Raw genomic sequence first — 18,461 nt, forward strand, 5'->3', positions numbered from 1 at the left:
AGGCAACATGACCTTCTTGGTTTTTTTCCTTTAAAAATGTTTTGCTTTTGAGAAGTAAAATGTTTTCAAAGGAAAAAAAACCAAGAAGATCCAGTTGCTTTTTTGAAAAAAAAACACCTTTGGCACAATTATGATTTGGATGATTGAGAATCTCCATAGACATTTACACAATCAGACTTGCAAGATTCTGTTATAATAGCCAGTCAATGAAACTAGTTTTAGCCTTCTTGTTGAGTTGATTTCCCAGTCTGGTTCATCTAATAGGCTAGAAAATAATTTAATCAAAGCAGGGAAGACATTCACTCCCTTTGTGATGAATGTAGACCTTTCCAACCAGGAATCTGGAAAACATGAGTTAAATCATATTAATCAGTGGATTCCTGTTCTTGTTGATGTTGTGCTACTGGGAAAGGAAAAGACAGGTAGACAATTAAGATAGTGAAACATGATTTGAAGCATGAAACTGAAAACTGTAGGCAATATTACGGGGTTGAAGAAGTCTTGAAGCTTGGCGAGCTATAGAAATGACCTTGCTGCAAAATATGCAGAAATGATTATGAAAACAAAAGCTTTGTTAAGAGGTAACATGAGATAGCACTAAAACTGGTTCCACTGTAATTCTCTGGGGTATTAAAAGAGAGAAAATAAATTCTCAAAATTCTGTCAGCACAGCTCTATTAATGGAGTATACTTCCAGTCAAACTTGTAGAGTGTCTTTCTTTGATCTAGGGCAGCGGTCTCAAACTCACATCATCATGGTGTCGTCATATGACATATCATGACTTTCCCCCCTTCCTCCGACACTTCCCCCCAGGTGTGGGCATGGCCAATGTATGACGCATCCAGAAGTTTGACAGCCCTGACCTAGGGCCTACCTCATAGGGCTGGCAGAAAAGCAAGGCAATGATTAGAACTCACAACAGCTTGAGGAAGTTAGAATTAAGTTTTTATATTATTCCTGTAAACTTGTAGTTATCCCTGTTGCTTTTGTGTTTGGGCAACTACAGATTGTTTTTTTTAAATTCCACAGTATATCAGAACCTCTTATGACATAAAGCTAGATCAGCTATTGCAGCTCTTGATTAAAGAATGGCGGATGGAATTTCCCAGATTGGTCATTTCGGTTCATGGTGGGATCCAAAACTTCAAACTTCCATCTAAAGTGGTACAACTTTTCAGCAAAGGACTGGTCAAAGCTGCTGAAACTACGGGTGCTTGGATATTAACAGAAGGCATTAACACTGGTAAACCTATCTATCTTTAATATTTGGTGGGCAAATGTTTCTGAGATCTGTGAACACTAGAATAGTCTTGCTATAACCCTGTTTGTTAAAGTTACGTATTAAGCATATTAAGACAATACCAGGTAGCAACAAGAACTGCTTGTGTCTGTCATAAGCATGCAACAGAGCTGATTTAAAGGGTGGTACTCTCCACAAATATATTACTTACCTCCTTGTAGCATCTTCTTCCAAGCACTCTTGGAGGATAATATTAACTTATGGAAATAAAGTTTTGTTAAAGTTTCGTGTAGGAGTTAAAGAGCTCATCCAGAAACCAGGAGACTGTGAGTTCTAGACCTGCCTTAATCTGGTCATTTTCTTAGCCCAATATTACTATTAAACTTAAATGTGCATCTATGCTTCACATAGCATTCTCAATCATATTTAACATAAAGCATGCGGGAAAATATTGTGCCATCTCACTCTTCAGAAAAAATATCATATATTACAAATGAGGAACCAATCCACTTTATTGTGTAGAAGTTTTACAGATGTACATAATTAAGATGTAGTAATTCCATCAGGTTCAACATTGCTCTGATTCTTATTTATATTTGGGAGGGTTACAATATATTTCATTTCTGTAATCTGATAATATTATAAATGTGTAATGATGATAATATGTCACCTATTTCAATGTAATTGTCTAGGAATATCTAAACATGTGGGAAATGCATTGAAATTCCATGCCTCTCAATATTTAAGAAAGGTCTGTGCTATTGGAATTTCCCCTTGGGGCATCATTGAAAATCAGAAAGAACTTATTGGCAAAGATGTGAGTTCCAAAGTGGTTTTTTTTAATTATTTTTTTCTTAATGAACTCTTTGTACTGTTGCACTGTGTAAGTATCAGAGACAAGGAGATTGGAGAACACTACTAATTTCCTACTTATAGTATATATGAGGATAAATATTTCTATTTACTTCTTTATATAGTCACAAATTTTAGTGTCTAGACATTTATCCCGTATATTACTGGTTATTTACTAGTCATTTAAAATATCTTATTATTTATTTATCATATGCATCTTCAACTTCTAAAGCTATATCTCTATTTTAACCTTCCATTGTGAAATAGTTTGGACAGAGAAATGTGGCTGGGAAGCCCCCTGGTTTTGATCCAAATTCACTCCATCCCTTATACCACACAGATTGTCATCTAATGAGAGTGCCAGTCCATTACAATCTAGAAACTCACAATTATACCTGTTATATTTTTTTTCCTGAGCTATAAACATACTTCTTTTAGAAATGAAATTTGGGTTTTTAAAGTTTGTATAACAAAGATGTTAATATTATAGGATGGAGAGTCCTTTCTTCATTACATTTGAACAATTTTCAAACAGCATTTTTTTTAAAAAAATAATTATAATATATTTTAAAGATAGGGGAACATCAGGTGAGATTTGTCTTTTTATTTGTATACTCCATTGAGGATTTTATCTTTCACATTTGTAAGGAAATACTGTATATTTCCATATAGAAAAATATACTTTGTTTATTTTTGTATGATTTACTGTGGAATTTATAATTATAAGGTGTCTCAAAGTATACAAAAAATATTTGGAACTATTTATGAATGATTCATTTCAGGTTTTAATGTAAGTACATCATTTTTGTTTTCATTGTGCAATGTAAGATACCATTTGAATTTTTATATTTCTGCACTGAAAATTAATCAATCACGATAAACCTCACAAACTACATAGCTTCTTATGAGGATGAGCAAAGAATTGTATTAAGGATCATAATTGAAAAAGGATAACTTTTGTTTCTCTGCTAGGTATCAGGGGACTGATATTAAGCATGGATAATATTCCATGGTCTTCCTGAACTACAAATGTTTGTTTTCAGTCCATCTTAATGGCTGTGAAATATTTCTTTGGAAGTACTGTTTTTTTAATTTTTGTGTCTCATTAGGTAGTCTGCCTGTATCAGACACTTGGCAATCCCCTTAGCAAACTGAACACCCTCAACAGCATGCATTCCCATTTCATACTGGTTGATGATGGCACAATGGGCAAGTATGGCAGTGAGATGAAACTCAGGAGAAGTCTGGAAAAGTATCTATCACTTCAAAAAATACATACCCGTAAGAAATTCTCATTCTTTATTACTTCTGTGAGAACCTCTTTTAATGGTGCACTTTTCTAATTGATCTTGTGGGGATAGAGGGATTATGTATTTTGACAACCCTACCCCTACCCCTACTCCTACACTACCCCTATCCCTACCTATACCCCTACCCTACTCTACCCTAGGGGTAGAGATGTTTATCCCCTACCCCAATCCAAACCTGAACCCCAACCCCAACCCTACCCCTAATCCTAACCCCAACACCAAATCCCAAAACCCAACCCTAACCACAACCCCAACCCCACTCCAACTCCAACTCCAACTCCAACTCCAACTCCAACTCCAACTCTAACTAACTCTAACTCTAACCCTTTTAATGAAGTAGTTTTATTGGTCTTACAACATTTTTTATTAGTAATGTCTTAATATTTCTGTTCTTTTTAAATTAACATACCATTACTATGTATATAATTGTCAATGTAGTCATTAAAACATTTAAAGTTCATACTGGAAGAAAAAGCATCTTCTGATGAAAAGCTTGTCATAGGGAAGATACTCTTTATTAAACAAAAAGGAAATATAATTCTTGATTCTGAAAGTAGCTGTTATTCATATCCACATTCATCCCACTGAACAAAGGAAACCAGTTCACTTATTAAAATGTGCCATTTTTATCAAGACAGAAGTCTTCAGTTTGTTGTTGTTGTTAAGTTGCAAAGTCGTGTCCAATCCATCACGACCTCATGGACAACATTCCTCCAGGCCTTCCTGTCCCCTACCATCCCCTGGAGTCCATTTAAGCTCACACCGACTGCTTCAGTGACACCCTCCAGTCACCTCATTCTCTGTCGTCACCCTTCTTCTTTCTCAATCTTTCCCAGCATTAGGCTCTTCTCAAGTTTACAGTTCTTCTAACATTTTGTAACATGAGAAACATTATGATTTCAATCCTGTCATAGGAACATATTTCAATAAGTACTGAATGCCCTAAATTAATGGTTGCAATTTCTGTGTGATTTGAAACAGGAATGGGACAAGGTGTACCCTTAGTTGGTCTACTGGTAGAAGGCGGTCCCAATGAAATCCTGACAGTCTGGGAATATGTCAGGGATACACCTGCTGTTCCGGTAGTAATATGTGAAGGAACCGGAAGAGCAGCTGACCTGCTTGCATTTACCTATAAACACACCACAGATGACACGTGAGTATTTGCATGACATTCCTTCAAATATCAAATGAAAAAATAGTGCTCCAAAATAAGCAGCTCAAATCTTTAAATAATTCTTGAAATAGTATTTCATAAGACAACCTCTGTCTAAAACATATTTGGTTGTAAGTAGTCTTTGACTTATGACCACGATGGAGCTCAAACTTTCTTTTGCTAAGAGAGACAGTTGCTAAGTGAGTTTTGCCCCATTTTATGATCTTTTTTGCCCTTGTTGTTAAGCAAATCACTGCAGCCATTAAGTGACTCACACTGTTGTTAAGCAAATTCAGCTTCCCGCATCGAAATTCCTTGCTGGAAACCTGCTGCAAGGGTACAAATCATACAGCCCAACCTTCACAAATGCCTTTGCCAAACATCTGAATTTTGATCACATGGGGATGCTTCCATGATCATAAGTGTGAAAAACAACCATAAGTCACTTTTTTTCAGTGCCATTGTAATGTTGAAAGGCTATTAAATGAATGGTTATAAGACAAAGTCTATTTAGGAGAAGTACAGTGTAACAAGCATTGCTGGGGCTATTGGAAAATGTTTACGCTGGTAGGGAACAAGGCAAGATGCATGTAATGAACTGATATCTGTTAGACCATTCATTTTCCTCTCAGAAATTGGAACGCTCAACTTAAGGAAAAAATATTATTAAAGATTCAGAACAGCTTCAGTTTTGGGCAAAAGCAGTCCCATCATTTGCTGAAAATTTTAATGGAATGTATGGAACATAGGGATTCTGTAAGTATCCTGATTTCATGATATCTCTTTATTAATCCCATCCTCTTCCCTGTCACCGAATTATTATTCATACCAAGATGCTGTTTAATTAATATTATTAATGGAAAAAATAAGAATTAATAATTATTAATATGTCGTAATTATTATTATAAACTTCAAGATAAGGTTGGACATTATGCACCAATTATATAAACCAGTAATCCTTACATTTTTCTTTCTCTCTTCTCCCACAAACAAAAGTAGTTTCACAATACATTTTGATCAATTGCAGTAGGATATTTATCTGGAGCACATATGAAAAAATCTATTGAATTATCATTTAGTCAGTCATAGATCCTATGCCGTTTTGTCTCAGTTTGCATGTTTGTGCCCATATTTTACAGTATTTTTCAATACAGTGTTCATAATAAGTTCATTCTGCAATAAAGTACATTTTTTGTACAATTCTAATATGCACAATTTTATGCATCATATCTCCCTAATATTATGCACTTTTGTGGTAATACCCATTGTAATACTTGCATAGCAATACTTGTTCTTACACTTTTTCCTTGGTTGGCGTACTTTGGGAAAATCCTTTGATTGCTACAATTTGTATATTACGGTAGTTTGCATATTGATATTGGAATCACAAATTATGATAAGTGGCTTAAAATATGAAATGACTAAGTGCCCATCATTCTTTCCTTGGATGCGCTATGAAATGATTTGAAGTCTTCCTTTATATATGCAGACTCCATTTGTCTTCAGCATTCGCTTCCTATTCTTCACACAGCTGAACACCCCTGTCTTAGATATCTCTCTACCGTGCCAACTTCAGCTCATTTCTTCTGATCTTATTGTCATATTTTTCAGGGCACTGAGTCCCTTCCTTCCTGTCAATCTTTTTCTCTATAACTTAGCAGATCTTAGAAATCATCTAATGATGTTCACTTTCCTTTCCTTTTATAACTTATGTTATTCTTTGGCAGATAACAATATTTGATGCTGAATCAGAGGAGCATCAGGACATGGATCTCGCAATCCTGACTGCACTCTTGAAAGGTACTTTATATCATTTTTTTCTCATATACTTCCAAAATCAAATCAGGAAGTAGAAGTTACATTATTCCAGGTATAAAACTTAACACAGAATGTGTTTATTCCTAGGCACACATATGTCTGCTCCAGATCAGCTCAATCTAGCTCTGGCTTGGAACAGATTGGACATTGCTAAAAAACATATATTGGTTTATGGGCAACACTGGAAGGTAAATTTCATATTTAATTTCTTTCTGTTGCATATGACTACCATCAGTTCTGCTTTTATGCGTTGCTTTATTTGTCTTACCTTACCTATGGTGCATCTTGTATCTGAATTGCCATCAGCACTGTGATAACATTAACAAAAATTTGCATTCCCCATATTGTGTATTAAGGTTGGCTCCCTTGAACAAGCAATGCAGGATGCCCTCATAATGGATCGGGTAGAATTTGTGAAATTGCTAATAGAACATGGTGTGAATCTACACCGGTTCCTTACAATATCACGGCTGGAAGAGCTTTACAATACTGTGAGTGCCTGAAATTCTGATTTGCTTTTAATAATGACAAATGGCTTTTAAACAATAGAATTGAAGAAACAAAACAGTACCACAGCTTTCGTCATTACTGTATAAATAGATTGCAGGATACAAAGAACCATAAAAATATTAGGTCCTTGAAATGTATAGATTCCTAGGAAAAAATTTTTCTTTAACTGAGGGGGAAGTAAAAACATGCCCTAAATAGCTAAAACATATATTAAATGTATAGTAATCACTGGGGTTTTAAAATATTATATTATTATACAATAGAGGAAAAAAAACCCAAAATTTGGCTTGTTATATTGTGACTTCTGATTTAGCCTTAAGAATAATTTTGTTCAATTGCCAATTTTGTTCTAATGAACAGCTCTATTTTGTTTTGTGTGACATCTATACCCCCATGTTATATAAAATGGTAGAGGGAATTGGGCAAAACTAATAAAAGACTCCAATGTTAACAATCTCTATTCTTTTCAGCATTTGGAAAGCGACTCAGGCCACCTGAAGATTGTGAAACAATAATTTTAAAAATCCTTGAAAAATAATAACGCAGGATATAAATAAACAATGTATTTGAAAAAGATTAAGATGAATCTTGGTTATTTTTAAATAAAAAAGAAACAAGGAAACTCCCAAATTTTACACTATTCTTTCCCCCACCTCTCGAGTTGAAAACCAAAGTCAAATAGTCTTCCTGAATTCATTCTGCCTGGCCATTTTTTAGATTCTGAAGTCCAGAATGTGATCTCAGTCCCAATAATTGCTTTCTCTTTTGAAGAATACTTTTTGACTATCACACACTGAAATTTTGCAAGTTCTTGTAAAAGAAATTTGACATCTTGTGATATTCTGAACTTTTCACACAATTTCTTCATGAAAGTCTCTCAAAAGCTTTTGAAAGCTCATGAACAATTACAGAAATGCTGTAATTAAATATTATTTTTTAGTGATATTTATTCATGCTATTCATTTTTTTTATTTCTACATTCCAGAAACAAGGGCCAACAAATCTACTTTTGCATCATCTTCTTTGTGACGTGAAACAGGTAAATTCCCTTCTTAAATACAAAGAACATAGGCAGTAATTTATCCCTATTTGTTATTAACAAATGTGTATAACAGGAGTGCCAACCTTGGCAAATTTAAGACATGTAGATTTCAACTCACAGAATTCCCCAGCCAGCCATGCAAGTCTAACAATTGACAATGTTGGACATCCTTGTTATATATAATCTTTATTAGATGTGCTATAATTCTATTGGTCCATAGCAATTGCTGTAATAAAACAATGTGGTACTAAATAAAATTTTCTAATTGAAAACTCCTCTGTGAAATGTTTTCCATTCCTTTTTGTCTTGAACTATTGTTACTGTGGAAGATATCTGGGTATTTTCTAATTAAAGATGTAAAAATGTGAGGAATATGACTAAAATGGTAAAAGCTATTAACTGCCCATAAGTAATTACTTCAATGAATGTATATGTGAATTGTGGAACTTTATTCTAATTAAGTGTTCTTCAGTAGCTAAAGTAACAGCAAAGTTGATTCTTATATTCAATATTCAAGTTAACTTTCTGTAAAAGCATGAAGTTATATAGTAAATATTTTATTTTATTTCAGACACTGTATTTGGCCATGAGATAGATAATTTGACTTTTATATCTTCATTTTATTTGTTTGGCAGTTTACTCTATTTTAAAATCTTGTCAAATAATTGTTTAAATTACAGTGTTTCATAGCTAACTTCAGAAGTGGGTTGCTGCTGGTTTGGCCCGGGTGGTGGCAGCAGTAGTGGCAGTGGCAGGAGGCTCCGCCCACCCACCTGGACGCTTCTGCGCATGCGCAGAAGTGTTGCACGAGCATGTGTGCGTGTACAAATGAACCTGTAATAAACCGATTAGCAGTCGACCACTGGCTAACTTGCTTCAATTTTGGCCGAGGAAATAAAAATGAATGGATAAACTATGGGCTAGAAAAGTTTTATATTAATCACAGTTTAATCAAAAAGATGAGAGAAAATTTTAACAAAACTAATATCTTAAATTCACCACAAGATGGGAAGAATAATTCTGTTGAAAGATTTTTCTGGGATTTCTTAAATATGTTACAAATTCTTAAATAAGTTACAAAACAAGTATTTGTTGCAATGTAAGATGTTAAATATTTCTGTTACAGAGTACTTTTCCAGTGGACTATAAAATATCATTGATTGATATTGGATTGGTTATAGAATACTTGATTGGTGGAGCTTATCAGAGCAGCTACACAAGAAAACATTTCAGAATTTTATGCAATAATATTTACAGGAAACATAAGGTAAACAAACGCATAATTGTATGCCATATTTTCTTACATTGTATGGGGAGCACCCTCGTTCACAGATCATCATTATTTCTTACCTACTTTATGTTTTCCTTATGCTGATTTTGTAATTCTTACCATAGGAAGCTCAACTAATGTGGTGAGAGGCGGAAGAATCACGAAATTTCTACTCTTGTTTTAAGCGCAAATTTGACATAGACAATAAATATATGATCCTGATTAGATCAGCACACAAACAGTGTAATATTTCAGATGTGTGACTATTTATTTTATAATATGACCCAATCTACACCACAGAGTTGCAGCTGTGCGGTAAATAGGAGGGAGCACTAAGTATGCTGCTTTGAACTCCTGTACAAAAACTGAGATATAAATCTAATGAAGAAATAAAGCAGGGCTATTTTCAAAAGCTAGTTGTAAACATTGAGTTTAGCTTAAAATGTACTTCCTTGATATCCAAGAAATGTTGAAGAATTGCTGTACTGATTTTTTTGCTTAGTTTGCTTTTTTGTAAAGCAAACTAAACTCTGTATAGTTTTATAAGCACATCATTTAACTTAGTGGGTGGGAAAGGACCATTTTTCATACATGCACGCATTAATCTGAAGGACGCGGTGGCTAAGGCGCTGAGCTTGTCGATCAGAAAGGTCAGCAGTTCAGCGGTTCTAATCGCTAGTGCCGCGTAATGGAGTGAGCTCCCGTTACTTGTCGCAGCTTCTGCCAACCTAGCAGTTCAAAAGCATGTAAAATGCAAGTAGAAAAATAGGGATCACCTTGGGTGGGAAGATAACAGCATTCTGTGCACCTTGGGCATTTAGTCATGCCAGCCACATGACCACAGAGACGTCTTCGGACACTGCTGGCTCTTTGGCTTTGAAACGGAGATGAGTATCGTTCCCTAGAGTTGGGAATGACTACCACATATGTGCGAGGGGAACCTTTACATTTACCTTTATGCAATAATCAGCATTGTCATGACCAGGATATATTGCTTGTGTAACCTAGTCTTAATTAAACTCTTTCTCTCTATTTCATAATGAATCTTTAGAATCAGGAAGTTGTCTCCAGGCTGGCCCAGAACGTCTCACTTCATCAGGTTAATCAGACTGGGAGTCGAAGTGGAACTGCTGAAAATACTTTGCATTCCCAGTTTATCAGAACAGCTCAGCCATACAAATACAAAGTACTGTGAATCTTGTTTACCTGTGCAGTTTGTTAAAAGGGCATTAGACTGGAGATCCTGTTTGTTCACTTGAGAAGATGAAAGAGGCAGGCATACTGGCTTAAATTTTTCTTTCTTTAATACACTGAGACAAGGTTGAATCAGATAAGAGCTAGAAGTACTACTGGCTTTCAATACTTCTCTTGTTTTAGTCTGTGCAGTGAGAGGTAGAGAAAGATTTCAGTTATTTACTGAAATCAGATAATAGACAGAGATCATTGGGAAACACTTTAACCTGCCTGACCTAACTTAAGCTACGGAATAGACTGAGCAGCCACAACTCAAGACTTGACTGTCTTCAACAGTTCTTGTTATGGGCTTTTGCTAAGAGAACAAATAATTCTCAGCTCGCCTAAGTCTTTGAGAAGCTCTTCACTCATTTCCCCCCCCCCCCTGCTAGACATGTCTGATGATAGAATTAGAAATATTGCCAATTACAGAATTAAATTATAGAATTAGAATTATGGCTCATTATACTCCAGCTTATTGCTTGACCCCTGATTTATTTTCTAATGCAAAATGAATATTTCTTTAGAGTTTCTATCTGATTGCTTATCCTCATATCCCAATACAAAAACTGAAGCATAAACATGTTCCAGCAATATTTTTTATGACATGGCTTTCATCTCATTGACAGCTCACTACCGGAGTAGGTTAAAATCATCATTAACTGAACTTTAAAACTGCTCCAGTTATTAAAGTGGTGCTTACTCACTGCTCCCAACACATTTTTTTTTGTCATGGACATGATCTATCCTACTTTATTGATATAATTGACAGAGCGTAAGACATGCCCTGTTTCTTAGCTGCGGTAAGAACAAGCCTCCTGCTCCATTCCCTCTGCACTGCTCTCCATGGCCATATTGCCTTTGGCTGCAGAGGAGACTAGGTACCTGGATTCTGCAGAAGCATCAGCCCATCTAATATCTTTCCAAAGCACTAGTCATGTCTTTCATGGGCTCCTTATGAAACCTTTGGCATATTTTTAGCATTCAATCTCTTGATCAATTATTCCTTATCCCACATACAGCCATTTCACCCATTAGTCCATTTGGTGGGTCACAGATATGGTGGAAAGTGCAGAGCATGACATGGGACTCAGCCCCATGATGTTCCATGCATTCCCTTCTCTGTGCCTGCAACTATCAGGCTGGCTGGTTTTAGGCACAGTATTTTTTTTTCCAAAAGATTGCTAGACCTAAATTCAGAAATAATCCAAGCAATAGGGTCACACATCTAGAGTATTTCGGGCTTGCAACCTATTTGTCAGGCAATCTGACAGATGCCTAAAGCATAAACATGTTCCAGCATCTGTCCATTTTCCATTCAAGCATTTCCCTATATTCTCCCATTCCTGTTTCATTACATGTTAAAGAGAGTGATTGTGGGTTTTTTAAAAAAAATCATTGACAGAAAATCCTCCAATTGCTTTCCTTAATCTGTTTTAGGTTAAATATATAAGGATATCAATATTCACTGGCCTCATAACTGAAGCAGAATAAGGCAACAAAATAAGCTGTTAGTCCTTACCACTTGACAGGTTTCCCTAGTTTTTAATTATAGCTGTTGAAATTGTGGTCTGGGTTGTGGACTTTGTATTTATCTGTACTTGTACATGTTTCAAATACACCTTCTCTGTGTTTAATTGCCTAGATACAAGCCAACTACAAAAGCATTAATATTAATAATTGCATACAGTTTTCTGATAGTTGTTTCATACATTGCAGCTCCATTTGTGAACTTACAATTCTCCATATAATGTTTTTAATCTTTTAAATATTACATATTCCTACTTCTGCTTCTAACTTTGTAGCTCCAAGACACAAAGCAAAGCTTAACTGAGGGGAAAAAGGTAGGAACAAAAGGCTAAAAGTTTAATGACTTATATTGACTTTTTATTCATTAACCTATAGGAAAAATCACCAAATCTCCATAAATCCAAGAAGAAGGTCAAAGATGAATTCACAGTATTTGATGACCAAGAGTCAGTTGGTTTTATTTACCCCTACAATGATCTCTTGGTTTGGGCGGTTTTGATGAAAAGGCAGAAGATGGCTATGTTCTTTTGGCAGCATGGAAAGGAAGCAATGGTCAAGGCTGTGGTAGCTTGCAAACTCTATAGGGCCATGGCACGGGAAGCCAAACAATGCAACATGGAGGATGATACAGCAGAGGAACTGAAGAAGTATTCAAAGTAAGAACTTGCCTTTCATTTCAGATAGTAATGATCTGCAGGACTTACAACGATTAGATACTTTTCTCTTGGTTGCTTATTACAGTTTTATATTAAGGCAAGTGAAATCTGATCTGAAAAATCTTTTGGCTCTGCGTACAAAGAGCTGGCTTGAAATATATGTAATCATTCCTAAACACCAATTCACATTTTTGTCTGGAATTCTTATCTCTTATGTGCATTCTTTATTTTTTATGATACTGCAGTAAATCACATTATATAAAAAACAATGTATACAAATTCTGGTTTATTTATGAACTATATTTTTATGAACTATGTTTAAGCTGATGTTTAATTTCATTATTTGAGACACTTTATTTCATGTATCTGAATAATGCCTAGTTTAAAATATATTGAATTGTTGGTATTATCCCTAAAATGAGTTATTATCTCATAGTGTTAGCGTGAAGCTTATCTCTTACCCTTATTGTTCCTATCTCTGATTCTCCTTCACTTTATCTGATTAATAGAGTCAGATAGGAAGTATAAAAGATTAAGTCTTGTTAGACATAATGGGATTAATAGCTGAGCAATTATGTGTATGATTGTAGTAAAATAGGTTTAAAAATATAGCTGGAATCTATTAAGGCTGATGAGAGTTTTACCATAAATCAGGAATAAGCATCCAAGGAATATATAAAAGCCTTGAGCCCTTTTTAATTTCCCTCCTTTGACCAAGAACACCAAGGCTATTTTCCTGGCATTTTGAAGCAGAAAACATAAAACCTATTTTAAAAACAAATTTTAAATTCTGAGACACCATGGCCCTCCCTTAACTACCTTAGTTCCCCTGTAGTTTTCATACATGTATTTGATACTAGTAAAAAGTAAATAATAATAATAATCTGAGCCTGTGATTTTCAGAATAAATTATAGAAGGATTTTGGATTTTCTGAAATAAATAGTTTAATTTAAAATTGTAGAAAAACAACAATGTTGTATATGACTGCTCTCTTAATTGCACTTGGCATAATTCTCATTCAAGAAAATGTTTAGAGTCATGTTGCACATATGATACAGAGATGTATGCAAAGCCTTGGCTACTATGATTAATTCTATTCTAACAATCACAACTCTCCTCTTCCTGCCCTATTTTATTTTGCTGTTACAGTGAGTTTGGGCAGCTTGCTCTAGATGTGTTAGATAATGCATTCAAACAAAATGAGCAGATGGCCATGAAGCTGTTGACATATGAGCTGAAGAACTGGAGTAACTCAACATGTCTGAAACTGGCTGTGTCAGTGGGTTTGAGACCTTTTGTATCTCACACATGCACCCAGATGCTGTTGACTGATATGTGGATGGGGCGTCTGAAAATGAGAAAGAATTCCTGGTGTAAGGTAAATTATTTGTTCTTTGTCTAAACCAAAAACATTTCTCCAGCCTTGGACTGGAATTATATGAAGGCTTCCTTCATTTTAGTTCAGTGGTTTTGGTTTCAAGAGAGAAAGCCCTCATTGCTGAGGTAATCTCATAGTACTGTTCACTTGTCCTGGTCTTTTCCAAGACATTATTGAGAAATTAACTGCTCCCATTACATTTTCTATTCTGTTTGACCCACTTTTTGGTCCCTGTCAATCACTATCAATCACCTAACGTCCTTCCAACGTAATAGCTGCTAAAGCTTAATTCTTTTCATACATCTTGGTCAGTATCAGAATAGGAGGAAAAATAATTTTTTAACACCACTAAAGTTGTAGATGATCCGTTTCATTCATGGATGAGATGAAAACAAACAACATCATTGGAAAAGAGAAGATTAAAAAAAATGTATTCCAGGATATGCTTGTACCAATGCAGAATAGGGAACGTTTTTGTCAGTTTCATAATTTTGATCATGTCAGTAATGCAGTAAAGGTGAATTCCGGAACAACCACAAATCCAACATCGCATGATTTTGTTACACCTAAATAGTACATGATTCGTCAGTTACTGGATTGAGGTCTACAGTATATAACTGTGAGTTCTGGACTGCAGGTGAGAACAGTAAGTGGATGTCCACATGAGGTTTATCCAGAGGAACTGCCTGAACCATCTATACATGCATCTATTCTAGGGGTGGAAAACTATAGCCTCTTTACAACCCGTCAACTTCAACTAACAGAATTCTTGAATTTTGACTCTGGAATTCTGGGAGTTGAAGTCCACAAGCCATAAAAGGAACCATAATTGTCTACATCTACACATACTTTTTCAGATTCTGGTAACACCAGGTGTCTTAAATGTCAATGTCTGATGAAGTATCAGAATCATAAAAAATGCACGAGAAAAACTGCACGTAATTTCTCTGACACAACAAATAAATAAGAACTCATTGGTAACTTATAATGCACTCTTTCCTGTTTCTCAAGCCCTGAATTGTTGGTTATCTCTTTGAAAGCATTTCCTCCTTGGATTATGGTGGGGAAGGAATGGACTCTGTACTCTTGTAACATAAAACTCATTTACGGTATGTTTCGCAGTCTCGCAGAAGCCCTTTGCCTCTGCTGCCAAAATAAACATAGATTATAACGGTCCTACATTTGATTGTTTCAGAGTAACTTTGTTTTTTTATAAGAAAATTTTATTGGATTTTTTTCATTAAAAGAAGAAAACACTAATACAAAAAATAAGATTAATAAGAATAAGTGCAGGAAGAAGGAAAAAATATATATAAAGAAGTGACAGTTTTCTTTTACAATGGTATGAGTATAAATTCAAATTCACCTCTTTCTCTAAGATATATTTTATATTTGTTTGTTTGTTTGTTTTATTTGTATCTAACCTTTATTTTTTACAAATAACTCAAGGCGGCAGACATATCCACATACCTTCCTCCTCCTATTTTCCCCACAACAACAACCCTGTGATCTGGGGTGGGCTGAGGGGAGGGGAGGAAGAGAGAGAGAAATCAGCCAGGGTGGGATTTGGAGGTTCTCCAAACCAGCCATAACGTTAGCTATGGGTTCTCCTGAACTCGGGAGAACCCGTAGCAGCCCACCCCTGTATCAGGATGACATCAACCTGTTGGCCCTTTGTAAGGCCATGAAGAGTTGGTTTTGTGTCTTTTTGTATTTTGCATTATTATAATAGTTTAATTGTTTTTATGTTTTATGATGTATGCTGGTCAGCTACTTGCTGAGATGAATGGCTATAGAAATCAATCAAATCAATCAATCAATCAATAAGTAATAAATAACAAATAACAATTAATAATTAATAAATAATAAGTAATAAATAATAATTAATAATTAATAAATAATAAGTAAATAGTAAATAAATATAAACTATACATATGTGTGCACACCCAAAACACACACACACACACACACACACACAATATATATATATATATCTCTTATCAATATATGTATGTGTGTGTGTATATATATATATATATATATATATATATATATATATATATATATATATTAATAATAATATTACACAATATATATATCTTATCAATATATCTTATCAATATATATATATATATATGTGTGTGTGTGTGTGTGTGTGTGTGTGGTTTTTGAATTGTTTTTACTTGTAGTTTTTATATCCTTTTATTGCTTTCTCTATAAATGACCATAAAAGAGGCATGCAAGTCTGATGGTTGGTATACAAATCGGCTAAATAAATAAAGCAAAGAAAGCCCAAGATAGGCACCCAGAAATCAGTTGGTTGGAACCAAAGTGCACTGAGATAAAACAGTTTATGGAACTACAGCATGATGGGCACTGCACTGGAGAGAGAGCGTGCCCATAAGAGGAAATCTGTCATATGAACAATGCTTTTCCTCCAACCCAGGTAGGAAATTTCCAGCCTCCAGACCAATCAGGATGGCAAGGAGGGCAAAAGGTTGAAACTCTGCAGTTCCTCCAACCATAACTATAATCCAGAATGATGCATCCCTGCTATTGATATTTTAAATGTTATTTTGTTATTTCAGGTGAATTCAACTGAGCTGTAATCAGATGAGTTTCAGTGCAAAATATTGGATTAGACTAGCCAATATTAATCTTTGGCAAATGTCAGGATGGGATTTGCTTTTTAGAAGCTGTTGTGTAGTTATTGTCCAATAATAACTATTGCTGTCTGAAATTAAAAATAAAATAAAAAACCCATTCATAATAAAAAAATTGATGTTCTTTTAGGTGATTCTAAGTATTCTTCTACCTCCCACCATTTTGATGCTGGACTTTAAAAGCAAGGCAGAAATGTCCCACGTGCCTCAGTCGCAGGAGCCCCATCAGTTCACGTGGTACCATGGTGATCCCAACACCCACAGTGGAAAAGATAACTTATCATTGGTGAGTATGTAAACCAATCAGTTTTGGATTTCAAAAGCTTAGAAAATTTTAGGGGCATGTTGTTGTTAGTCGCGAAGTCGTGTCCAGCCCATTGCAACCCCATGGACAGCGTTCTTCCAGGCCTTCCTGTCCTCTACCATCCTCTGGAGTCCCTCTAAGCTCACGCCTACTGCTTCGGTGACTCCATCCAGCCATCTCATTCTCTGTCGTCTCCTTCTTCTTTTGCCCTCAATCTTTCCCAGCATTAGGCTCTTCTCCAGTGATTCCTTCCTTCTCATTAGGTGGCCAAAGAATATGATCTGGCCTTCTAAAGAGCAGTCAGGGTTGATCTCCTCTAGGACTGACTGGTTTGATTGGCTTGCAGTCCAAGGGACTTGCAGGAGTCTTTTCCAGCTCCATAGTTCAAAAGCCTCAATTCTTTGGTGCTCAGCTTTTCTTATGGTCCAACTTTCATAGCAAAACACTGCAACTGGGAAAACCATAGCCTTGCCTATACGTACTTTAGTTGAAAGGGTGAGTTCTCTGCTTAAAGGAGAATATTTGTAGCTCAGGGTTGACATAATGGGTCCTTGTTGCTCTCTGAGCTTGTTTGTTTTCTTGCAGACGTTTCATTAGCCAAACTAGTTAACATTATTAGATTTGCTAGCACTGCTGATGTTATCTAGCTTGGCTAATGAAATGTCTGCAAGAAAACAAACAAGCTCAGACAGCACCAAGGACCCCTCGGTTTGTGTATCTTTACTATAACATTACACTGGGCTTTACCGCTCTCCTTTGGTATATTCTTATCTCTTCCTGTTTTCTCTCTTTCAATTGTGCATGCCCACTTAACAATATACTGAGAATTGGTCTTTCATATTAGATATTATAGATAACATACTGTCTTCAGTCTATGAGATCGTAAACAAATCTTATTTCCTCAGAGCAGGATCTGAATTTTCCTCTTTTGAGAGTTTATGGCCATTTGAAATTTTTATGTTAATTTCTAGCTAGACTATGGATTGTTCACATGTGACTTTTCCCTTGAATGGGAGATTTTGGACTAAGAAGAACCTCAGCAAAAGTGTCAGTCTCATGCTTCGCATTTTCTAATTGCCATAATTGGAATGTGTGCCACAGATGTGATAAATAAATGCAAGGCAGATAGCATGATACAGGTGCTCCTCGAATAATGACCACAACTGAGTCCAAAATTTCTGTTGCTAAGCATGATAGTTGCTAAATGAATTTTGTTCCATTTTATGACCTTTCCCCCCACCCCACAAATGAATCACCGTTAAGTTAGTAACATGCATGTTATGTGGCTTTCCCATTAACGTTGTTTGTCAAAAGGTCTGAAAAATTGATCACATGACCTTGGGCACGGCAACTGTCAAAAATATCAGTCAGTTGCCAAGCATCTGAACAGTCATAAGTGTGAAAAAAAGTCCTAAGTCACTTTTTTCAGTAGCATTGTAACTTCAAACAGTCACTAAATGAACTGTTGTAAATGGAGGACTATCTGTACATATGCTT

The 18,461-nt window shown here is 35.5% G+C and overlaps 1 protein-coding gene across 1 annotated transcript in view; it reads left to right on the top strand.

The window, feature by feature from the left end:
- The window catches only part of TRPM6 (transient receptor potential cation channel subfamily M member 6), an 86,863-nt gene that overhangs the window by 10,886 nt on the left and 57,516 nt on the right, over positions 1–18,461 (top strand). Inside the window, exons 6-19 of the mRNA XM_087715985.1 lie at positions 1,031–1,244; positions 1,934–2,058; positions 3,203–3,374; positions 4,385–4,559; positions 5,192–5,315; positions 6,287–6,359; positions 6,465–6,565; positions 6,734–6,868; positions 7,873–7,926; positions 9,056–9,196; positions 10,251–10,385; positions 12,338–12,618; positions 13,769–13,997; positions 16,791–16,946. Of these exons, the coding sequence (XP_087572111.1) occupies positions 1,031–1,244; positions 1,934–2,058; positions 3,203–3,374; positions 4,385–4,559; positions 5,192–5,315; positions 6,287–6,359; positions 6,465–6,565; positions 6,734–6,868; positions 7,873–7,926; positions 9,056–9,196; positions 10,251–10,385; positions 12,338–12,618; positions 13,769–13,997; positions 16,791–16,946 (2,115 nt within the window). The remainder of the gene's footprint in view (positions 1–1,030; positions 1,245–1,933; positions 2,059–3,202; positions 3,375–4,384; positions 4,560–5,191; positions 5,316–6,286; positions 6,360–6,464; positions 6,566–6,733; positions 6,869–7,872; positions 7,927–9,055; positions 9,197–10,250; positions 10,386–12,337; positions 12,619–13,768; positions 13,998–16,790; positions 16,947–18,461) is intronic.

This window comes from Thamnophis sirtalis, unplaced genomic scaffold (genome assembly GCF_051295495.1).
Source record: "Thamnophis sirtalis isolate CommonGarterSnake01/CBP01778 unplaced genomic scaffold, rThaSir2_p1.2 scaffold_5, whole genome shotgun sequence".
Taxonomy (NCBI): Eukaryota; Metazoa; Chordata; class Lepidosauria; order Squamata; family Natricidae; genus Thamnophis; species Thamnophis sirtalis.